The sequence below is a fragment of the Melanostigma gelatinosum genome (assembly GCF_949748355.1).
Source record: "Melanostigma gelatinosum genome assembly, chromosome: 12".
Taxonomy (NCBI): domain Eukaryota; kingdom Metazoa; phylum Chordata; class Actinopteri; order Perciformes; family Zoarcidae; genus Melanostigma; species Melanostigma gelatinosum.
Window position 1 is genome coordinate 26,235,627 of NC_136645.1, and position 24,663 is coordinate 26,260,289.

General features: G+C 52.7%; 1 protein-coding gene across 2 annotated transcripts in view; it reads right to left on the reverse strand.

Moving 5' to 3' along the window:
- Positions 1-246: 246 nt before the first annotated feature.
- Positions 247-24,663, reverse strand: part of birc6 (baculoviral IAP repeat containing 6) — a 139,566-nt gene continuing 115,149 nt past the window's right edge. For both annotated transcript variants that reach the window (XM_079280713.1, XM_079280712.1), the window contains exons 72-73: positions 2,733-2,867; positions 247-1,052 (exon numbers count right to left, since the gene is read on the reverse strand). In XM_079280713.1, coding sequence (XP_079136839.1) covers positions 873-1,052; positions 2,733-2,867 — 315 coding nt within the window. In that variant the 3' untranslated portion in view covers positions 247-872. The remainder of the gene's footprint in view (positions 1,053-2,732; positions 2,868-24,663) is intronic.

Genomic DNA, 24,663 nt, shown 5'->3' on the forward strand with positions numbered 1-24,663 from the left:
CGGAGCAGAATGATAAATTTTGTAAAAATAGCAAAGGAATCAGTAACGGTACTCTGTTGGAGTATTTGGTGGCATGGTGTAGATCAAAGGCACATCACAGCTTTGCATCTCAATGGGGATTGTTGCACGCACAGGAAACACACGTACACAAGCCTTCAAAACTAATTTCCCATGTGGCTCTGACACTTATGATCTACAGTCATGTCGATGGAAAGCGGTCATGGAGAAGTTGTGGGAGGCAACACATGTTTATCCAGAGCATGGTGCTTTTTAATGCCTGTAAAAGAGATAACATAGCAATTAAGAACGTCATCTCAGCATTTATTCAAGTGGATATGATCCGAGAGAAATCAAATGAAGCAATGATGACCAGAGGGGCTTTTATCTCAGGTTCTGTTACGTGTGCGTTTTCTTTTAGTAACTTTAAAGAATGACCAATATCCTTGGTTACAACTGTTCTCAAAAAAGTCAAAGAAAAGAAAGAAAAGAAAAGGAAATTAACATTCAGTAAACATTCTTCTCCAAAGGTAGTTTCCCTTATATAATCTCATTTTCTTTCTCTGCCATTATGTATACATAAACAAGTTTAATAACATACCAATCAGTGGTTATTTCACAATTGGAAAAAAGCACAAAATGTTTACAGTCTTTTACAGGTAAATAAAAGTTTTCAATAAGGGCGAAGCATACTCCATTGTTCTCATCATCGTGTTCTGGTTCCCCACATCCCCCGCTATTCTGCTAGTAGATCTTTACATACAAATATTGACAAAGTGGTGGCTTGTGCTCTGAAGCCATCAAGTCTTTTCGAGAGTAATAATCATCATGAGGAGGAGGGAGGAGGGGGAGGGGGAGGGTGGGAGGGTGAAGACTCATAGCTGTCCCTCGCTGCAGTGGCCATCCTGACTGCCACCGGGCTTCTCTGCGTCCTGACTGGACAGCTCTTTGAGGAGGAGGGCGGCGCTCCTCTCAGAGAACTCGTTGCTGTCGGGCTCCAGACCGTCGGGGCAGGGCAGCTTCAGAAGCTCCTCTCTGAGCTGAGCTGTGTGTCTCTGCAGGGACAACACACACCAGGGCTGGGTTAACTTTACAGCAAACATTAAAGGAATAGAACACATTCTTTAGAGATTAACATGTTGTTAAATCTGCTTATTCTATATTTTTCTTATTGTCAACAAATCCCATGAACGTCTCTCTGTGGTTCTCAGCCCCAAAGCCACTTGTTCCCATTAAAGAGTTAAATCTTTAGGAAAATCTCACAAATGAGATTTAAAAAAAAGGCTCTGATTTCCTAAAACTGCTGCATTTGTTGGGACTATTTTCAGCAGCAGATTAACGCACATTTCAAGGTAGCAGGGGTGTAGGACTGGGGGGAAGGGGACATGGCCCTCATGTGAGGAGGGACCCTAAAGATACTTGGGGCCAGAAGAGAATGCCGATGTAAGTCCAGACACTTGTGCCCTGCTCGTATTTTTGGCAGCAGGATGATGAATGTGGGATTAAGTCAAAATAAACTAGAGTGTGTGTGTGTGTTCATCCAGTGTAAGAGTGAAGTCTATTGACACACATTCACTGTCCCTAAAGTAAAGCTTGTACTGAAAACCTGCAGAACTAATGACAGCCTTGTACTCTGTGCCCCATATCATGTTCGTGTGTCATCATGCTAAACTAACATGTTGAACGTGGTTAACCACGAACCTGCTAAACATCAGCATGTTAACCTCGCCATGGTGCACATGTTAGCATGCTGACACGAGCATTCAGCCGCCCTTGCACCACTTCAGACAGCAGATGTGTGTATGACGCGGGTCTACTCAACACATGCTAGATCTCCTCTCTTCTCTTCTTTTCATTTATTCACTCAAGGTTCAGCTCATTAAAGCTGGCGGACTCTGACCCGTGTCTCAGCGTCTGTCTGGGGGGTGTTAGTCTTCATAAGTTTGTGGACAACATTGGGTCTTTAAGTCACAGAGGAATGAGATGTTTCAGGCTTTGATTCACACACCATACCTGTTAGTGTGTGTATGTTGTCATGGGATCCGTTAACTATAAGAAAAATATTAAATCTCAACAGACTTTTCCTCAAAGATGAGGTAATACTCATCCAAATATGTATATCAGTTAACACAGTCTGCTGGAGCTGCTTACTGGCTGTCAGCTCAAACTGGTTGCACTGAGCAGCTTCACGTGGGGGTGTGACCAGGACCTCCATACAAGAGACTCAAGTGAAGATCCCACCTCCTGCAAAGTGTGTGTGACCTTGACTGATGTCACACAATAAGGCAAAATGCCAAAAACGATGTCTACAAAAATAGGAAAACATCTCTGCTGACACGCAGCATAGACTGAAGAACGTGCAGAATGGGGATAAAGCAACACTTTCACTCTCAAACAAGGAAGCTAAATGAGAAGAGGCAGTTGTGGGACAGCAGCTAGCTGTTATCAGTGGAGCTGGATTGTTTGCTGTGGGATTAGTTGAGCTTATTTACCGCCAGAGGGAGAAGAGATGAGAGCTGCCGAAGAGACTGGTTATTGTGTGTGTGTGCGTGTGTGTGTGTGTGTTATGAGCTCCTGTGTTTGTCAGCTGGGAACATGATACAAGGCGGCCTGTCGAGAGCCCGCTGTCCCCTGCAGACAGTTTGCTGTTAATTAGAGTTGAACTGTGCGCTCCCAGCCCAGAATACCGACAGTGCTTTGTCAATACGTTACGCGGGTACATTTAATGACATTACCTTCAGTGCAGCGGCATGGTGGGACATGGTGCGGCCCACCCTCTTGTCGCTGCTGTACTGCTGGATGTCAGCGATCCACTCCTCGCACTGAGACATGATCTCTGTTCGCTTCAGGTAGAAGTGTTTGTGGACCACCTGCAAACACATGGCACAACAGTGTTCAACCACAGGGACACATATACACTCATATAGGTATGTAGTGAAGGGTTGTGACACAAGTCATTTATAGCGGATTTATTTAAAGCTTGTTTTATGCTCATGGTAATATTGTGCTCTATTGGTATTGGTTGCTTCTCAAGCTGTGTGTTGTTACACAGATAAAGACACATTTGCTCTGGTGGTGTAACATTTTGAAAAAGATGCGTCTGTGCCATAATTAGTGATTGTCCAAAGGCTTCAAGACGCCGGTTTAGAGCTGAGTCAGATGAAAACAGACTGCAGAAACATTCCAGTGGTCAAATATTTACATGAATAAAACAAGGAGAACACTCCCTTCATGTGCAAACTGTTGAGCTTCACATGATCATTGTGTCCGGCTACACTGTTATTATTATTTGCTGTCAATAAAGCAAAGAACCAAAACCTCCATGTTGTCAGTTATTTTAGTTTCAAAATGCTCAAGTTTGGTCTGAAGATGATCCAGATGTTTATCCGTTGACCATAAATGCAATAGTAACTGCTGCGTAGAGCCTTGCTGGTGATTGGGCCCTCCTCTGATAGAAAAGGAGGGCTGGTGTCTTTGATCAGTGTCTCTCTCATGAATCTGTTCACTCCCTCTGCAATGTATGGAATGAAGCACATGCCATGCACAGCATACTGATTCCTCTCAAAGGACAGTGATCAACCTCTCTCCATCCCTGAGCAGCTGTTTATTAAGGGTGCTTTAGTCTCTCTGATGTCATCTACACCCAGGTCCCCTGCTTTCCTGCCCCCTCCAGTCCACTTCCTAGCAACAGTCGCCAGGGCCGGGCCATCAGTATGCAGTGAGTGCTGTAGAGTCGCAGCTCTGCTGGTGGAGGGAGTGGATTAGTTATTATGGTGCCTGCTGATTTGGCTTGAAAACGAGACAAGATCCAGTAATCTAGACACGGTTTCGGCATACAACCCATGATGAGAAACACACTGACAAGAGCCGATACCTGATCTTATGCCTAGACGTGTTCACACATGTGGTTAAAATGGGCGGCTCCCCTTGGGCCGTTTAACGTTTGCTCTTTGAACATGGCCATCTATCACAAAATGGAAGGAAGCTCTGAATGCAAATGACCTTTCAGGAAAATACACTTGATGCACACGCACAGGTTCATGGATAGCTGTACATACGAGTACATGCAGCTCACATGTGCAGTCAGAGACGAGGTTCTCTGATGGAGAGCCCCTGGCAGATCAACTCAGTGACCTTTGAGGTAACGCTGTCCACTCATTATTCCACAGGGCAACCGAGGAAGGAAGAGCAGCCGAGGAATGTGGAAACACTCGACACATGAAGGGTCAAGGGCGAGACTAAAGCAAGCAGCCGTTAGAAAGTCCCTTATTCTTAGTTTCCTGTACTCCATCAGTAGAGTGCTGAGGTCTCAGGTACCAGCCCTGACCCGCTCCGGTACCGCAGCACAAAGATTCCCAACCCTGACATCCACAAGCTCAGATCAAACAGGTTTCTAGCACTCATTCAAACACAGCTTATTCTCTACAAACTCATCTCCTTGGTACAATATTACTCAGAATATCGCTTTGAAACAGTGACCTGCATAGAATATCATTTCACAATAAAGATGCTAATATGGTGATGCTCAGCAGTCACAATAACACAAGCACAGCTGAGGCTGATGGGAATGTGATTAGTTATAGATAGATATTTGGTCATAAACCAACAGACCGACCAACAGAGCCACAACACTAGCATGGCTAAAAAGCTTTATTGTTGAGATGTATTTCTCTACCGCTAACTGTATGCAACACATTTTCCTCCTTCTCCACCAGCAGTTTATTGTGAAAGTCTTGCAGAGTTTTAGGGATTTAGGGAACGTTTAGCCATGACAAGATTATGTCAAGTCAGCCAAAACAAAGACAAATGAAGCAATAATGCATTTGCTCGTTTTGTATTCTCTGAAAGTAAGCTATGAAATGTATCTGTGACAACATCGAGAACCAAAAAGGGAAGTATTGTTGGAAGTACAGGCAGAACTCTGAGTATTATGCCTATACATGTATGTCTCCAGGAACGAGGTGGAGTCCTGCGTGTTGCAAGGCTACAGGTAAAAGTAATCAGGCGTAGTAGAATTACAGACAGGTGTTGGTGCTTTTTGTTCCAATAACAGTCTCTGGAAAGCTGTTCCAGACAACCAGTCAGCCCCATGATGTCTGCTGAGAGACACTGATACGGCTCTACACACATACACACTGTTAAAGAAGAGGCAACACCTGAGGGCTGCTGGCTTGGTCATACCGATCAATAATGCAGCGATAGAGAGTCCTCATGGGAACAATCCAATCCCCTGTGAGGACAGCCCCCGACCACTTGGTGCTGTGTGTGAGAGCGTTACCATGAGACACCGTACGCAGTGAATGGGAAGGATTTTGTGTGAGACTCAAGGTCTTTCTGCACACGCTTCTGTGCAGCCGTGGAAGCTTCATCGATATGAGCACGGCCTCCAGACGTCAGCTGAAGAATATATAAAAAGTAGACCCCCATGGTCTGTGACATTGACCCTCATCCTATGGTACTGAGACAGTTCTGGTGCTATTTGCCGGACATGATGTGGAGCTAGTTAAGGATGTCAGTGGCTCCAAAGGTCCTTTTACATTCCAGTGCAGATGTAAATAAGATGTCAACGCTGACTTCACACTCACACAGCTTGCTAACACCACACACACAGTTAGGTCATTACTCACCTCAAACATGCACATTTACTGGTGTTCTCTTTCTTTCTCACACACAATTATCCATATTTTAACATGCAACCCATTGTCCTTAAGTCCACCTGACAGTCTGCTGCTGCATGATTTAGGCCTGTACTCCATTCTCCAGCATTCTGTATAAATAGCATGTGGTAACAATGGATTCTCACACACAGACACCAAAGATAAAATCCTATCTCTGCAGTTGGATCCCACTAATATCATGTTCTAATATACTAATATAAGAGCTAAAGAACAGTAGAACCATCACCAATATGGACAACAAAAATGTACTTGATACATACTGCTAAACAATGTACCTTTAACAACAGACAGTACTTTGTGCACAGGCTACTGAGAGCACCTGGTTGAAGGGAATAAGCGAGGAGGCCCAAAATGGATTTTGGTATTACATTACATACATTACATGGTATTTGTTACTTTGCCATCAGGGCCAAAATGGGAATGATTACATCTAGAGCTAGACCAGCAAAGACCATGAACAGCTCATAAAAGTTTCAATAGAACTATGTTGAATTTTGAACTCACCAGAAAAAGGAAATCTTCTTTAAGACTTAAAAAGTGGGAAAAGGGGAAGTCAGGTGGATGAAAGGCGACAAAAAGGAAACAAGACTTACTCTGAACAAGAGAGGTCTCTTCCCTTACAGTCAACACAAACCACATGAAAGCAATGGTGCACAAAGTCTTCCTGGCTCACTGACTGGAGTGCTGCTCAGCAGCAGTGGGCAGCTAGCTACTGTATGTATATACCAGCAGAACTGATGGATAAAACAATACAAAGGAGCTTTTTTTGTTTGGATAGTTTGTTTCTTTGCACCTATCAAAAAAGTGTTTGTCCCACCTTCTAAGTTACAAAGATGTTCTATGAACCATCCAAAGAAAGGGTTTGGGTTAGAAAAGGAATCCTAGTTGAACTTTGCGGAGGGCCTTTGGCTCTGAATCCCATGCTAAGCTCAAGATGATGGAAAAGTGCAACAGCTCTGTGACAGGGTTAGAGAATAGTGAAGCTGCCGTTGAGTGTCTGCTGTTATTCATCAAAAGTGACAACAGCTGGAAAAGCAAAGGTTGGTGTGGAGGTTAATGACAAAGCTGTACAGCTGAATCAGACAACTACAAGACCACAGAGGCCCACTGGTTCACATGGAGGGCCTCTTTCAGGACTGGCTGAACGACTCCATTGATTTTCAGTCATAGTGGAAGACGGCCTCTAAAGACCTAGAGGGACAATACATACCGGTACATAGAGTGATGTATTGGGTTTTCAAACAGAAACAGTGCTGTGAGCCCTACAGATGTGGTGCATATCTACACTCCACCATCAGGACGCCTCTTACTGCCAATCACAAAACTGCCACATGTTTATGGAAGATTTAGCATGTAAAAAATAACAGTTAAACTGACAAAACAATTATGAACAATTAATGCCATCAGTTAAACAATTAAAAGAAGAAAAAGGTGAGCAAAACTGAAAGGAGAACAGCTGGTCCACCTGACAGGAGTGAGCCTTGGTCGTGGTTGCCGCTAGCTTCAGGCTAACCCCCTTCACATGAAACAGCAAGTGGCGAGAAAGACACGGGGACTTGGTTTGCGTCTTGAGTAATTGTAGCATTTATTCTCCGACAAATAAAGTGGACACACAGTGCACTGCTACATTCACAGGTGTATCGTCACTGCCAGCTTCATACTCATCATCACACTCTCTCTCTCTCGAACAACCACTAGCTGACGTTACGCTGGTGGAAACCCCGACAGTGTTCCAGGCAGACACACAGCAGACAACCTTGCAGCTGAACTATTTGATGCAGAGGAGAGTCACAGGGAAAGTCTCTGCATGTGTACGAGACATGTAACATGGTGGCTGCTAACTCTCCCAGACGGGTGACCTGGGGACTCTGGTCATACGCTGGTGATGAATGATGTGTGAGGATCAGGTTATCGTTGCTGCTGGGCGGCTTGTTAAGCATATCAACAGTAAAATTTGCATCCCTAGTCAGGAGTGGAAATGCTTAAGATGCTGCCTCATGAAGAGTGACTTAGGCAAGTGAGAGACTTGACAGCATCAGTCTTGAGATGCATCAGCTGAGCTGCGGCGGGGTCCGACGCGTCAGCAGATATTGCTGCATCTTCAGCATCAAGGACAGCAGATGTAAGCCAAAACACTGAATGTTCAACGTGCATTCAGTTTTCAGGAACAGTCTAGTGGCTGACTAAATGCCGACGCAGTTTGATTCCCATACTTTGTGTTTTTCAAATTTTGGATGTCGACTTCTTGGATTTTTCCAACCAGTGAAGGAAAGGGAACGTATTTGGAATTTCAGAGGAGTGACGTAGAGACACCGAATACGGCTCTGGTAGAAGCAGCGACCTGTCAATCAGAAGGTAGCCCTGCCCTAAAGCATCCCCTGCTTTATGGTCGGTTTGACTCTAAATGGACCATCATTTACTAAATGAGCATCATGCTGTATTCAAGAAGACTTGAAACTAGAGATTGAGACCATGAAATATCTGATATAATTTCCAAAAATGTCATGAGTAGTGTTAATGTAAGGATAGAACTATCAAAATGACTGCTGAAGTAATAACACTGAGAACTGATTCCAAAAACAAAGGAGACAAAGCTGCGTATCCTGCAGACATGCACTTCACTCTGTAAATCATACGATACGACAACATCATGTCAGTCATTATTTACACTAGCACTCTGACTTGACTAGACATCGCTTCCATAACACGTCCTACACAGCTCTGGATTCATGTCACACTACCAGGCTACATGGCCCTCTTAAGAGGGATTCCCTCCTTGTGGTTTCATTGGTACAAACATCAAGCAAAAGCATTTGAGAAAATGTAGGAATGAAATTAGAGCCACAGCCTTGACTTGAATAAAATAAGAGTAGAATTCTACAGGTCTAAATGGTTAACTGCAACGACTAGATCCATAGCTCATGGCTGCTTTGTCTTCCTCTCTTAGTCCATGTTTGTCTCAGCTCAGCTCAGACTTAAAAGTGCTAAAAGGCCAGGGGTGAGAAAGCACATGAGGGTATCTCACCAAGGTTAATTGAATTTCTGTGTGCGTATGTGTGAGATTGCTCAGCCGTTGGCATTGCCATGTTCCCCTTAATATCCCTCGGTCCAACGGCACATTTCACAGATGGCTGGCTGATGTCATGGAACCAGCATTGCCTGCAGTGTAAAGGCCAGATTAACAATATTTCACCTTCAAATCCCACAGAAATACAAAATGGACCTTCACCCCCCTTCCTCTCTCTCATTCTCCTCTCCCTCCATTCACCCCCTTCCTCTCTCTCATTCTCCTCTCCCTCCATTCACCCCCTTCCTCTCTCTCATTCTCCTCTCCCTCCGTTCACCCCCCTTCCTCTCTCTCATTCTCTCCCTCCGTTCACCCCCCTTCCTCTCTCTCATTCTCCTCTCCCTCCATTCACCCCCTTCCTCTCTCTCATTCTCTCCCTCCGTTCACCCCCCTTCCTCTCTCTCATTCTCCTCTCCCTCCATTCACCCCCCTTCCTCTCTCTCATTCTCCTCTCCCTCATTCTCCTCTCCCTCCATTCACCCCCCTTCCTCTCTCTCATTCTCCTCTCCCTCCGTTCACCCCCCTTCCTCTCTCTCATTCTCCTCTCCCTCCGTTCACCCCCCTTCCTCTCACTCATTCTCCTCTCCCTCCATTCACCCCCCTTCCTCTCTCTCATTCTCCTCTCCCTCCATTCACCCCCCTTCCTCTCACTCATTCTCCTCTCCCTCCGTTCACCCCCTTCCTCTCTCTCAGTCTCCTCTCCCTCCGTTCACCCCCCTTCCTCTCGCTCATTCTCCTCTCCCTCCGTTCACCCCCCTTCCTCTCTCTCATTCTCCTCTCCCTCCGTTCACCCCCTTCCTCTCACTCATTCTCCTCTCCCTCCGTTCACCCCCCTTCCTCTCTCTCATTCTCCTCTCCCTCATTCTCCTCTCCCTCCATTCACCCACTTCCTCTCACTCATTCTCCTCTCCCTCCGTTCACCCCCCTTCCTCTCTCTCATTCTCCTCTCCCTCATTCTCCTCTCCCTCCATTCACCCCCCTTCCTCTCTCTCATTCTCCTCTCCCTCCGTTCACCCCCCTTCCTCTCTCTCATTCTCCTCTCCCTCCATTCACCCCCTTCCTCTCTCTCATTCTCCTCTCCCTCCATTCACCCCCTTCCTCTCACTCATTCTCCTCTCCCTCCGTTCACCCCCCTTCCTCTCTCTCATTCTCCTCTCCCTCATTCTCCTCTCCCTCCATTCACCCCCCTTCCTCTCTCTCATTCTCCTCTCCCTCCGTTCACCCCCCTTCCTCTCTCTCATTCTCCTCTCCCTCCGTTCACCCCCCTTCCTCTCTCTCATTCTCCTCTCCCTCCGTTCACCCCCTTCCTCTCTCTCATTCTCCTCTCCCTCATTCTCCTCTCCCTCCATTCACCCCCCTTCCTCTCTCTCATTCTCCTCTCCCTCCGTTCACCCCCCTTCCTCTCTCTCATTCTCCTCTCCCTCCGTTCACCCCCTTCCTCTCTCTCATTCTCCTCTCCCTCCGTTCACCCCCCTTCCTCTCTCTCATTCTCCTCTCCCTCTGTTCACCCCCCTTCCTCTCTCTCATTCTCCTCTCCCTCCGTTCACCCCCCTTCCTCTCACTCATTCTCCTCTCCCTCCATTCACCCCCTTCCTCTCTCTCATTCTCCTCTCCCTCCATTCACCCCCTTCCTCTCACTCATTCTCCTGTCCCTCCATTCACCCCCTTCCTCTCTCTCATTCTCCTCTCCCTCCATTCACCCCCCTTCCTCTCTCTCATTCTCCACTCATTCTCCTCTCCCTCCGTTCACCCCCTTCCTCTCTCTCATTCTCCTCTCCCTCCGTTCACCCCCTTCCTCTCTCTCATTCTCCTCTCCCTCCGTTCACCCCCCTTCCTCTCTCTCATTCTCCTCTCCCTCCGTTCACCCCCCTTCCTCTCTCTCATTCTCCTCTCCCTCCGTTCACCCCCTTCCTCTCACTCATTCTCCTCTCCCTCCGTTCACCCCCTTCCTCTCTCTCATTCTCCTCTCCCTCCGTTCACCCCCCTTCCTCTCTCTCATTCTCCTCTCCCTCCGTTCACCCCCCTTCCTCTCGCTCATTCTCCTCTCCCTCCGTTCACCCCCTTCCTCTCTCTCATTCTCCTCTCCCTCATTCTCCTCTCCCTCCGTTCACCCCCTTCCTCTCTCTCATTCTCCTCTCCCTCCATTCACCCCCTTCCTCTCTCTCATTCTCCTCTCCCTCCGTTCACCCCCTTCCTCTCTCTCATTCTCCTCTCCCTCCGTTCACCCCCTTCCTCTCTCTCATTCTCCTCTCCCTCCATTCACCCCCCTTCCTCTCTCTCATTCTCCTCTCCCTCCGTTCACCCCCTTCCTCTCTCTCATTCTCCTCTCCCTCCGTTCACCCCCCTTCCTCTCTCTCATTCTCCTCTCCCTCATTCTCCTCTCCCTCCGTTCACCCCCTTCCTCTCTCTCATTCTCCTCTCCCTCCATTCACCCCCTTCCTCTCTCTCATTCTCCACTCATTCTCCTCTCCCTCCGTTCACCCCCCTTCCTCTCTCTCATTCTCCTCTCCCTCCGTTCACCCCCTTCCTCTCTCTCATTCTCCTCTCCCTCCGTTCACCCCCTTCCTCTCTCTCATTCTCCTCTCCCTCCATTCACCCCCCTTCCTCTCTCTCATTCTCCTCTCCCTCCGTTCACCCCCCTTCCTCTCTCTCATTCTCCTCTCCCTCCATTCACCCCCCTTCCTCTCTCTCATTCTCCTCTCCCTCCGTTCACCCCCCTTCCTCTCTCTCATTCTCCTCTCCCTCCGTTCACCCCCTTCCTCTCTCTCATTCTCCTCTCCCTCCGTTCACCCCCCTTCCTCTCGCTCATTCTCCTCTCCCTCCGTTCACCCCCCTTCCTCTCTCTCATTCTCCTCTCCCTCCGTTCACCCCCTTCCTCTCTCTCATTCTCCTCTCCCTCCGTTCACCCCCCTTCCTCTCTCTCATTCTCCTCTCCCTCCGTTCACCCCCCTTCCTCTCGCTCATTCTCCTCTCCCTCCGTTCACCCCCCTTCCTCTCTCTCATTCTCCTCTCCCTCCGTTCACCCCCTTCCTCTCTCTCATTCTCCTCTCCCTCCGTTCACCCCCCTTCCTCTCTCTCATTCTCCTCTCCCTCCGTTCACCCCCCTTCCTCTCTCTCATTCTCCTCTCCCTCCGTTCACCCCCCTTCCTCTCTCTCATTCTCCTCTCCCTCCATTCACCCCCCTTCCTCTCTCTCATTCTCCTCTCCCTCCGTTCACCCCCCTTCCTCTCTCTCATTCTCCTCTCCCTCCGTTCACCCCCCTTCCTCTCTCTCATTCTCCTCTCCCTCCGTTCACCCCCCTTCCTCTCTCATTCTCCTCTCCCTCCGTTCACCCCCCTTCCTCTCTCTCATTCTCCTCTCCCTCCGTTCACCCCCCTTCCTCTCTCTCATTCTCCTCTCCCTCCATTCACCCCCCTTCCTCTCTCTCATTCTCCTCTCCCTCCGTTCACCCCCCTTCCTCTCTCTCATTCTCCTCTCCCTCCATTCACCCCCCTTCCTCTCTCTCATTCTCCTCTCCCTCCGTTCACCCCCCTTCCTCTCTCTCATTCTCCTCTCCCTCTGTTCACCCCCTTCCTCTCTCTCATTCTCCTCTCCCTCCGTTCACCCCCTTCCTCTCTCTCATTCTCCTCTCCCTCCGTTCACCCCCTTCCTCTCTCTCATTCTCCTCTCCCTCCGTTCACCCCCTTCCTCTCCCTCCATTCACCCCCCTTCCTCTCTCATTCTCCTCTCCCTCCGTTCACCCCCCTTCCTCTCTCTCATTCTCCTCTCCCTCCGTTCACCCCCCTTCCTCTCTCTCATTCTCCTCTCCCTCCATTCACCCCCCTTCCTCTCTCTCATTCTCCTCTCCCTCCGTTCACCCCCCTTCCTCTCTCTCATTCTCCTCTCCCTCCATTCACCCCCCTTCCTCTCTCTCATTCTCCTCTCCCTCCGTTCACCCCCCTTCCTCTCTCTCATTCTCCTCTCCCTCTGTTCACCCCCTTCCTCTCTCTCATTCTCCTCTCCCTCCGTTCACCCCCTTCCTCTCTCTCATTCTCCTCTCCCTCCGTTCACCCCCTTCCTCTCTCTCATTCTCCTCTCCCTCCGTTCACCCCCTTCCTCTCCCTCCATTCACCCCCCTTCCTCTCTCTCATTCTCCTCTCCCTCCATTCACCCCCCTTCCTCTCTCTCATTCTCCTCTCCCGTTCACCCCCCTTCCTCTCGCTCATTCTCCTCTCCCTCCATTCACCCCCTTCCTCTCTCTCATTCTCCACTCATTCTCCTCTCCCTCCGTTCACCCCCCTTCCTCTCTCTCATTCTCCTCTCCCGTTCACCCCCCTTCCTCTCGCTCATTCTCCTCTCCCTCCGTTCACCCCCCTTCCTCTCTCTCATTCTCCTCTCCCGTTCACCCCCCTTCCTCTCGCTCATTCTCCTCTCCCTCCGTTCACCCCCTTCCTCTCGCTCATTCTCCTCTCCCTCCGTTCACCCCCTTCCTCTCTCTCATTCTCCTCTCCCTCCGTTCACCCCCCTTCCTCTCTCTCATTCTCCTCTCCCTCCGTTCACCCCCCTTCCTCTCTCTCATTCTCCTCTCCCTCCGTTCACCCCCCTTCCTCTCTCTCATTCTCCTCTCCCTCCGTTCACCCCCTTCCTCTCGCTCATTCTCCTCTCCCTCCGTTCACCCCCTTCCTCTCGCTCATTCTCCTCTCCCTCCGTTCACCCCCTTCCTCTCTCTCATTCTCCTCTCCCGTTCACCCCCCTTCCTCTCTCTCATTCTCCTCTCCCTCCGTTCACCCCCCTTCCTCTCTCTCATTCTCCTCTCCCTCCGTTCACCCCCCTTCCTCTCTCTCATTCTCCTCTCCCGTTCACCCCCCTTCCTCTCGCTCATTCTCCTCTCCCTCCGTTCACCCCCCTTCCTCTCTCTCATTCTCCTCTCCCTCCGTTCACCCCCTTCCTCTCGCTCATTCTCCTCTCCCTCCGTTCACCCCCTTCCTCTCTCTCATTCTCCTCTCCCTCCGTTCACCCCCTTCCTCTCTCTCATTCTCCTCTCCCGTTCACCCCCCTTCCTCTCTCTCATTCTCCTCTCCCTCATTCTCCTCTCCCTCCATTCACCCCCTTCCTCTCACTCATTCTCCTCTCCCTCCGTTCACCCCCCTTCCTCTCTCTCATTCTCCTCTCCCTCATTCTCCTCTCCCTCCATTCACCCCCCTTCCTCTCTCTCATTCTCCTCTCCCGTTCACCCCCCTTCCTCTCTCTCATTCTCCTCTCCCTCATTCTCCTCTCCCTCCATTCACCCCCTTCCTCTCCCTCATTCTCCTCTCCCTCCATTCACCCCCCTTCCTCTCTCTCATTCTCCTCTCCCTCATTCTCCTCTCCCTCCATTCACCCCCTTCCTCTCTCTCATTCTCCTCTCCCTCCGTTCACCCCCTTCCTCTCTCTCATTCTCCTCTGCCTCCGTTCACCCCCTTCCTCTCTCTCATTCTCCTCTCCCTCCGTTCACCCCCTTCCTCTCTCTCATTCTCCTCTCCCTCCGTTCACCCCCCTTCCTCTCACTCATTCTCCTCTCCCTCCATTCACCCCCCTTCCTCTCTCTCATTCTCCTCTCCCTCCATTCACCCCCTTCCTCTCTGTCATTCTCCTCTCCCTCCATTCACCCCCCTTCCTCTCACTCATTCTCCTCTCCCTCCGTTCACCCCCCTTCCTCTCGCTCATTCTCCTCTCCCTCCGTTCACCCCCTTCCTCTCTCTCATTCTCCTCTCCCTCCGTTCACCCCCCTTCCTCTCTCTCATTCTCCTCTCCCGTTCACCCCCCTTCCTCTCGCTCATTCTCCTCTCCCTCCGTTCACCCCCTTCCTCTCGCTCATTCTCCTCTCCCTCCGTTCACCCCCCTTCCTCTCTCTCATTCTCCTCTCCCTCCGTTCACCCCCTTCCTCTCTCTCATTCTCCTCTCCCGTTCACCCCCCTTCCTCTCTCTCATTCTCCTCTCCCTCCGTTCACCCCCCTTCCTCTCTCTCATTCTCCTCTCCCTCCATTCACCCCCCTTCCTCTCCCTCTGTTCACCCCCTTCCTCTCTCTCATTCTCCTCTCCCTCCATTCACCCCCTTCCTCTCTCTCATTCTCCTCTCCCTCCATTCACCCCCCTTCCTCTCTCTCATTCTCCTCTCCCGTTCACCCCCCTTCCTCTCGCTCATTCTCCTCTCCCTCCGTTCACCCCCTTCCTCTCGCTCATTCTCCTCTCCCTCCGTTCACCCCCTTCCTCTCGCTCATTCTCCTCTCCCTCCGTTCACCCCCCTTCCTCTCTCTCATTCTCCTCTCCCTCCGTTCACCCCCTTCCTCTCTCTCATTCTCCTCTCCCGTTCACCCCCCTTCCTCTCTCTCATTCTCCTCTCCCTCCGTTCACCCCCCTTCCTCTCTCTCATTCTCCTCTCCCTCCGTTCACCCCCTTCCTCTCTCTCATTCTCCTCTCCCGTTCACCCCCCTTCCTCTCTCTCATTCTCCTCTCCCTCCGTTCACCCCCCTTCCTCTCTCTCATTCTCCTCTCCCTCCATTCACCCCCCTTCCTCTCCCTCTGTTCACCCCCTTCCTCTCTCTCATTCTCCACTCCCTCCATTCACCCCCCTTCCTCTCTCTCATTCTCCTCTCCCTCCGTTCACCCCCCTTCCTCTCTCTCATTCTCCTCTCCCTCCGTTCACCCCCTTCCTCTCTCTCATTCTCCTCTCCCTCCGTTCACCCCCCTTCCTCTCCCTCTGTTCACCCCCCTTCCTCTCTCTCATTCTCCTCTCCCTCCATTCACCCCCCTTCCTCTCTCTCATTCTCCTCTCCCTCCGTTCACCCCCCTTCATCTCTCTCATTCTCCTCTCCCTCCATTCACCCCCCTTCCTCTCCCTCCGTTCACCCCCTTCCTCTCTCTCATTCTCCTCTCCCTCCGTTCACCCCCCTTCCTCTCCCTCTGTTCACCCCCCTTCCTCTCTCTCATTCTCCTCTCCCTCCATTCACCCCCCTTCATCTCTCTCATTCTCCTCTCCCTCCGTTCACCCCCCTTCATCTCTCTCATTCTCCTCTCCCTCTGTTCACCCCCCTTCCTCTCTCTCATTCTCCTCTCCCTCCATTCACCCCCCTTCATCTCTCTCATTCTCCTCTCCCTCCATTCACCCCCCTTCATCTCTCTCATTCTCCTCTCCCTCCGTTCACCCCCCTTCATCTCTCTCATTCTCCTCTCCCTCTGTTCACCCCCCTTCCTCTCTCTCATTCTCCTCTCCCTCCATTCACCCCCCTTCATCTCTCTCATTCTCCTCTCCCTCCATTCACCCCCCTTCATCTCTCTCATTCTCCTCTCCCTCCATTCACCCCCCTTCATCTCTCTCATTCTCCTCTCCCTCCGTTCACCCCCCTTCATCTCTCTCATTCTCCTCTCCCTCCGTTCACCCCCCTTCATCTCTCTCATTCTCCTCTCCCTCCATTCACCCCCCTTCCTCTCCCTCCGTTCACCCCCCTTCCTCTCTCTCATTCTCCTCTCCCTCCGTTCACCCCCCTTCCTCTCCCTCTGTTCACCCCCCTTCCTCTCTCTCATTCTCCTCTCCCTCCATTCACCCCCCTTCCTCTCTCTCATTCTCCTCTCCCTCCATTCACCCCCCTTCCTCTCCCTCCGTTCACCCCCCTTCCTCTCTCTCATTCTCCTCTCCCTCCGTTCACCCCCCTTTCTCTCCCTCTGTTCACCCCCCTTCATCTCTCTCATTCTCCTCTCCCTCCATTCACCCCCCTTCCTCTCTCTCATTCTCCTCTCCCTCCATTCACCCCCTTCCTCTCTCTCATTCTCCTCTCCCTCCATTCACCCCCCTTCCTCTCCCTCTGTTCACCCCCCTTCCTCTCTCTCATTCTCCTCTCCCTCCATTCACCCCCTTCCTCTCCCTCTGTTCACCCCCCTTCATCTCTCTCATTCTCCTCTCCCTCCATTCACCCCCTTCCTCTCTCTCATTCTCCTCTCCCTCCATTCACCCCCCTTCCTCTCTCTCATTCTCCTCTCCCTCCGTTCACCCCCTTCCTCTCTCTCATTCTCCTCTCCCTCCATTCACCCCCCTTCCTCTCCCTCTGTTCACCCCCCTTCATCTCTCTCATTCTCCTCTCCCTCCATTCACCCCCTTCCTCTCTCTCATTCTCCTCTCCCTCCATTCACCCCCCTTCCTCTCCCTCTGTTCACCCCCCTTCCTCTCTCTCATTCTCCTCTCCCTCCATTCACCCCCCTTCATCTCTCTCATTCTCCTCTCCCTCCGTTCACCCCCCTTCCTCTCCCTCTGTTCACCCCCCTTCCTCTCTCTCAGTTCACCCCCCTTCCTCTCTCTCATTCTCCTCTCCCTCCGTTCACCCCCCTTCATCTCTCTCATTCTCCTCTCCCTCCGTTCACCCCCCTTCCTCTCCCTCTGTTCACCCCCTTCCTCTCTCTCATTCTCCTCTCCCTCCGTTCACCCCCCTTTCTCTCCCTCTGTTCACCCCCCTTCATCTCTCTCATTCTCCTCTCCCTCCATTCACCCCCCTTCCTCTCTCTCATTCTCCTCTCCCTCCATTCACCCCCTTCCTCTCTCTCATTCTCCTCTCCCTCCGTTCACCCCCCTTCCTCTCCCTCTGTTCACCCCCCTTCCTCTCACTCATTCTCCTCTCCCTCCATTCACCCCCCTTCCTCTCCCTCTGTTCACCCCCCTTCCTCTCTCTCATTCTCCTCTCCCTCCATTCACCCCCTTCATCTCTCTCATTCTCCTCTCCCTCCGTTCACCCCCTTCCTCTCTCTCATTCTCCTCTCCCTCCATTCACCCCCTTCCTCTCACTCATTCTCCTCTCCCTCTGTTCACCCCCTTCCTCTCTCTCATTCTCCTCTCACTCATTCTCCTCTCTCTCCATTCACCCCCTTCCTCTCACTCATTCTCCTCTCCCTCTGTTCACCCCCTTCCTCTCTCTCATTCTCCTCTCACTCATTCTCCTCTCTCTCCATTCACCCCCCTTCCTCTCGCTCATTCTCCTCTCCCGTTCACCCCCTTCCTCTCGCTCATTCTCCTCTCCCGTTCACCCCCCTTCCTCTCGCTCATTCTCCTCTCCCTCCGTTCACCCCCTTCCTCTCGCTCATTCTCCTCTCCCTCCGTTCACCCCCCTTCCTCTCTCTCATTCTCCTCTCCCTCCGTTCACCCCCTTCCTCTCTCTCATTCTCCTCTCCCGTTCACCCCCCTTCCTCTCTCTCATTCTCCTCTCCCTCCATTCACCCCCCTTCCTCTCTCTCATTCTCCTCTCCCTCCATTCACCCCCCTTCCTCTCTCTCATTCTCCTCTCCCTCCATTCACCCCCCTTCCTCTCTCTCATTCTCCTCTCCCTCCATTCACCCCCCTTCCTCTCTCTCATTCTCCTCTCCCTCCATTCACCCCCCTTCATCTCTCTCATTCTCCTCTCCCTCCGTTCACCCCCCTTCATCTCTCTCATTCTCCTCTCCCTCCGTTCACCCCCCTTCATCTCTCTCATTCTCCTCTCCCTCCGTTCACCCCCCTTCATCTCTCTCATTCTCCTCTCCCTCCATTCACCCCCCTTCCTCTCCCTCCGTTCACCCCCCTTCATCTCTCTCATTCTCCTCTCCCTCCATTCACCCCCCTTCCTCTCCCTCTGTTCACCCCCCTTCCTCTCTCTCATTCTCCTCTCCCTCCGTTCACCCCCCTTTCTCTCCCTCTGTTCACCCCCCTTCCTCTCTCTCATTCTCCTCTCCCTCCGTTCACCCCCCTTCATCTCTCTCATTCTCCTCTCCCTCCGTTCACCCCCCTTCCTCTCCCTCTGTTCACCCCCCTTCCTCTCTCTCATTCTCCTCTCCCTCCATTCACCCCCCTTCCTCTCTCTCATTCTCCTCTCCCTCCGTTCACCCCCCTTTCTCTCCCTCTGTTCACCCCCCTTCATCTCTCTCATTCTCCTCTCCCTCCATTCACCCCCCTTCCTCTCTCTCATTCTCCTCTCCCTCCATTCACCCCCTTCCTCTCTCTCATTCTCCTCTCCCTCCGTTCACCCCCCTTCCTCTCTCTCATTCTCCTCTCCCTCCATTCACCCCCCTTCCTCTCTCTCATTCTCCTCTCCCTCCGTTCACCCCCCTTCCTCTCCCTCTGTTCACCCCCCTTCCTCTCTCTCATTCTCCTCTCCCTCCATTCACCCCCCTTCCTCTCTCTCATTCTCCTCTCCCTCCGTTCACCCCCCTTTCTCTCCCTCTGTTCACCCCCCTTCATCTCTCTCATTCTCCTCTCCCTCCGTTCACCCCCTTCCTCTCTCTCATTCTCCTCTCCCTCCGTTCACCCCCTTCCTCTCTCTCATTCTCCTCTCCCTCCGTTCACCCCCCTTCCTCTCTCTCATTCTCCTCTCCCTCCGTTCACCCCCCTTCCTCTCTCTCATTCTCCTCTCCCTCCGTTCACCCCCCTTCCTCTCTCTCATTCTCCTCTCCCTCCGTTCACCCCCCTTCCTCTCTCTCATTCTCCTCTCCCTCCGTTCACCCCCTTCCTCTCTCTCATTCTCCTCTCCCTCCGTTCACCCCCCTTCCTCTCTCTCATTCTCCTCTCCCTCCGTTCACCCCCCTTCCTCTCTCTCATTCTCCTCTCCCTCCGTTCACCCCCTTCCTCTCTCTCATTCTCCTCTCCCTCCGTTCACCCCCCTTCCTCTCTCTCATTCTCCTCTCCCTCCGTTCACCCCCCTTCCTCTCTCTCATTCTCCTCTCCCTCTGTTCACCCCCCTTCCTCTCTCTCATTCTCCTCTCCCTCCATTCACCCCCCTTCCTCTCTCTCATTCTCCTCTCCCTCCATTCACCCCCCTTCCTCTCTCTCATTCTCCTCTCCCTCCATTCACCCCCCTTCCTCTCTCTCATTCTCCTCTCCCTCCATTCACCCCCCTTCCTCTCTCTCATTCTCCTCTCCCTCCATTCACCCCCTTCCTCTCTCTCATTCTCCTCTCCCTCCATTCACCCCCCTTCCTCTCTCTCATTCTCCTCTCCCTCCATTCACCCCCTTCCTCTCTCTCATTCTCCTCTCCCTCCGTTCACCCCCCTTCCTCTCCCTCTGTTCACCCCCCTTCCTCTCACTCATTCTCCTCTCCCTCCATTCACCCCCCTTCCTCTCCCTCTGTTCACCCCCCTTCCTCTCTCTCATTCTCCTCTCCCTCCATTCACCCCCTTCATCTCTCTCATTCTCCTCTCCCTCCGTTCACCCCCTTCCTCTCTCTCATTCTCCTCTCCCTCCATTCACCCCCTTCCTCTCACTCATTCTCCTCTCCCTCTGTTCACCCCCTTCCTCTCTCTCATTCTCCTCTCACTCATTCTCCTCTCTCTCCATTCACCCCCTTCCTCTCACTCATTCTCCTCTCCCTCTGTTCACCCCCTTCCTCTCTCTCATTCTCCTCTCACTCATTCTCCTCTCTCTCCATTCACCCCCCTTCCTCTCGCTCATTCTCCTCTCCCGTTCACCCCCTTCCTCTCGCTCATTCTCCTCTCCCGTTCACCCCCCTTCCTCTCGCTCATTCTCCTCTCCCTCCGTTCACCCCCTTCCTCTCGCTCATTCTCCTCTCCCTCCGTTCACCCCCCTTCCTCTCTCTCATTCTCCTCTCCCTCCGTTCACCCCCTTCCTCTCTCTCATTCTCCTCTCCCGTTCACCCCCCTTCCTCTCTCTCATTCTCCTCTCCCTCCATTCACCCCCCTTCCTCTCTCTCATTCTCCTCTCCCTCCATTCACCCCCCTTCCTCTCTCTCATTCTCCTCTCCCTCCATTCACCCCCCTTCCTCTCTCTCATTCTCCTCTCCCTCCATTCACCCCCCTTCCTCTCTCTCATTCTCCTCTCCCTCCATTCACCCCCCTTCATCTCTCTCATTCTCCTCTCCCTCCGTTCACCCCCCTTCATCTCTCTCATTCTCCTCTCCCTCCGTTCACCCCCCTTCATCTCTCTCATTCTCCTCTCCCTCCGTTCACCCCCCTTCATCTCTCTCATTCTCCTCTCCCTCCATTCACCCCCCTTCCTCTCCCTCCGTTCACCCCCCTTCATCTCTCTCATTCTCCTCTCCCTCCATTCACCCCCCTTCCTCTCCCTCTGTTCACCCCCCTTCCTCTCTCTCATTCTCCTCTCCCTCCGTTCACCCCCCTTTCTCTCCCTCTGTTCACCCCCCTTCCTCTCTCTCATTCTCCTCTCCCTCCGTTCACCCCCCTTCATCTCTCTCATTCTCCTCTCCCTCCGTTCACCCCCCTTCCTCTCCCTCTGTTCACCCCCCTTCCTCTCTCTCATTCTCCTCTCCCTCCATTCACCCCCCTTCCTCTCTCTCATTCTCCTCTCCCTCCGTTCACCCCCCTTTCTCTCCCTCTGTTCACCCCCCTTCATCTCTCTCATTCTCCTCTCCCTCCATTCACCCCCCTTCCTCTCTCTCATTCTCCTCTCCCTCCATTCACCCCCTTCCTCTCTCTCATTCTCCTCTCCCTCCGTTCACCCCCCTTCCTCTCTCTCATTCTCCTCTCCCTCCATTCACCCCCCTTCCTCTCTCTCATTCTCCTCTCCCTCCGTTCACCCCCCTTCCTCTCCCTCTGTTCACCCCCCTTCCTCTCTCTCATTCTCCTCTCCCTCCGTTCACCCCCCTTTCTCTCCCTCTGTTCACCCCCCTTCATCTCTCTCATTCTCCTCTCCCTCCGTTCACCCCCTTCCTCTCTCTCATTCTCCTCTCCCTCCGTTCACCCCCTTCCTCTCTCTCATTCTCCTCTCCCTCCGTTCACCCCCCTTCCTCTCTCTCATTCTCCTCTCCCTCCGTTCACCCCCCTTCCTCTCTCTCATTCTCCTCTCCCTCCGTTCACCCCCCTTCCTCTCTCTCATTCTCCTCTCCCTCCGTTCACCCCCCTTCCTCTCTCTCATTCTCCTCTCCCTCCGTTCACCCCCTTCCTCTCTCTCATTCTCCTCTCCCTCCGTTCACCCCCCTTCCTCTCTCTCATTCTCCTCTCCCTCCGTTCACCCCCCTTCCTCTCTCTCATTCTCCTCTCCCTCCGTTCACCCCCTTCCTCTCTCTCATTCTCCTCTCCCTCCGTTCACCCCCCTTCCTCTCTCTCATTCTCCTCTCCCTCCGTTCACCCCCCTTCCTCTCTCTCATTCTCCTCTCCCTCTGTTCACCCCCCTTCCTCTCTCTCATTCTCCTCTCCCTCCATTCACCCCCCTTCCTCTCTCTCATTCTCCTCTCCCTCCATTCACCCCCCTTCCTCTCTCTCATTCTCCTCTCCCTCCATTCACCCCCCTTCCTCTCTCTCATTCTCCTCTCCCTCCATTCACCCCCCTTCCTCTCTCTCATTCTCCTCTCCCTCCATTCACCCCCTTCCTCTCTCTCATTCTCCTCTCCCTCCATTCACCCCCCTTCCTCTCCCTCTGTTCACCCCCCTTCCTCTCTCTCATTCTCCTCTCCCTCCATTCACCCCCCTTCATCTCTCTCATTCTCCTCTCCCTCCGTTCACCCCCCTTCCTCTCCCTCCGTTCACCCCCCTTCATCTCTCTCATTCTCCTCTCCCTCCGTTCACCCCCCTTCATCTCTCTCATTCTCCTCTCCCTCCATTCACCCCCCTTCCTCTCCCTCTGTTCACCCCCCTTCCTCTCTCTCATTCTCCTCTCCCTCCATTCACCCCCCTTCATCTCTCTCATTCTCCTCTCCCTCCATTCACCCCCCTTCATCTCTCTCATTCTCCTCTCCCTCCGTTCACCCCCCTTCATCTCTCTCATTCTCCTCTCCCTCCGTTCACCCCCCTTCATCTCTCTCATTCTCCTCTCCCTCCATTCACCCCCCTTCCTCTCCCTCCGTTCACCCCCCTTCATCTCTCTCATTCTCCTCTCCCTCCATTCACCCCCCTTCCTCTCCCTCTGTTCACCCCCCTTCCTCTCTCTCATTCTCCTCTCCCTCCGTTCACCCCCCTTTCTCTCCCTCTGTTCACCCCCCTTCCTCTCTCTCATTCTCCTCTCCCTCCGTTCACCCCCCTTCATCTCTCTCATTCTCCTCTCCCTCCGTTCACCCCCCTTCCTCTCCCTCTGTTCACCCCCCTTCCTCTCTCTCATTCTCCTCTCCCTCCATTCACCCCCCTTCCTCTCTCTCATTCTCCTCTCCCTCCGTTCACCCCCCTTTCTCTCCCTCTGTTCACCCCCCTTCATCTCTCTCATTCTCCTCTCCCTCCATTCACCCCCCTTCCTCTCTCTCATTCTCCTCTCCCTCCATTCACCCCCTTCCTCTCTCTCATTCTCCTCTCCCTCCGTTCACCCCCCTTCCTCTCTCTCATTCTCCTCTCCCTCCATTCACCCCCCTTCCTCTCTCTCATTCTCCTCTCCCTCCGTTCACCCCCCTTTCTCTCCCTCTGTTCACCCCCCTTCATCTCTCTCATTCTCCTCTCCCTCCATTCACCCCCCTTCCTCTCTCTCATTCTCCTCTCCCTCCGTTCACCCCCTTCCTCTCTCTCATTCTCCTCTCCCTCCGTTCACCCCCCTTCCTCTCTCTCATTCTCCTCTCCCTCCGTTCACCCCCCTTCCTCTCTCTCATTCTCCTCTCCCTCCATTCACCCCCCTTCCTCTCTCTCATTCTCCTCTCCCTCCATTCACCCCCTTCCTCTCTCTCATTCTCCTCTCCCTCCATTCACCCCCCTTCCTCTCTCTCATTCTCCTCTCCCTCCATTCACCCCCTTCCTCTCTCTCATTCTCCTCTCCCTCCATTCACCCCCCTTCCTCTCCCTCTGTTCACCCCCCTTCCTCTCTCTCATTCTCCTCTCCCTCCATTCACCCCCCTTCATCTCTCTCATTCTCCTCTCCCTCCGTTCACCCCCCTTCCTCTCCCTCTGTTCACCCCCCTTCCTCTCTCTCAGTTCACCCCCCTTCCTCTCTCTCATTCTCCTCTCCCTCCGTTCACCCCCCTTCATCTCTCTCATTCTCCTCTCCCTCCATTCACCCCCCTTCATCTCTCTCATTCTCCTCTCCCTCCGTTCACCCCCCTTCATCTCTCTCATTCTCCTCTCCCTCCGTTCACCCCCCTTCATCTCTCTCATTCTCCTCTCCCTCCATTCACCCCCCTTCCTCTCCCTCCGTTCACCCCCCTTCATCTCTCTCATTCTCCTCTCCCTCCATTCACCCCCCTTCCTCTCCCTCCGTTCACCCCCCTTCCTCTCTCTCATTCTCCTCTCCCTCCGTTCACCCCCCTTTCTCTCCCTCTGTTCACCCCCCTTCCTCTCTCTCATTCTCCTCTCCCTCCGTTCACCCCCCTTCATCTCTCTCATTCTCCTCTCCCTCCGTTCACCCCCCTTCCTCTCCCTCTGTTCACCCCCCTTCCTCTCTCTCATTCTCCTCTCCCTCCGTTCACCCCCCTTTCTCTCCCTCTGTTCACCCCCCTTCATCTCTCTCATTCTCCTCTCCCTCCATTCACCCCCCTTCCTCTCTCTCATTCTCCTCTCCCTCCATTCACCCCCTTCCTCTCTCTCATTCTCCTCTCCCTCCATTCACCCCCTTCATCTCTCTCATTCTCCTCTCCCTCCGTTCACCCCCCTTCCTCTCCCTCTGTTCACCCCCCTTCCTCTCTCCCTCTGTTCACCCCCCTTCATCTCTCTCATTCTCCTCTCCCTCCATTCACCCCCCTTCCTCTCTCTCATTCTCCTCTCCCTCCATTCACCCCCTTCCTCTCTCTCATTCTCCTCTCCCTCCGTTCACCCCCCTTCATCTCTCTCATTCTCCTCTCCCTCTGTTCACCCCCTTCCTCTCTCTCATTCTCCTCTCACTCATTCTCCTCTCTCTCATTCTCCTCTCACTCATTCTCCTCTCTCTCCATTCACCCCCCTTCCTCTCACTCATTCTCCTCTCCCTCTATTCACCCCCCTTCCTCTCGCTCATTCTCCTCTCCCGTTCACCCCCTTCCTCTCGCTCATTCTCCTCTCCCATTCACCCCCCTTCCTCTCACTCAT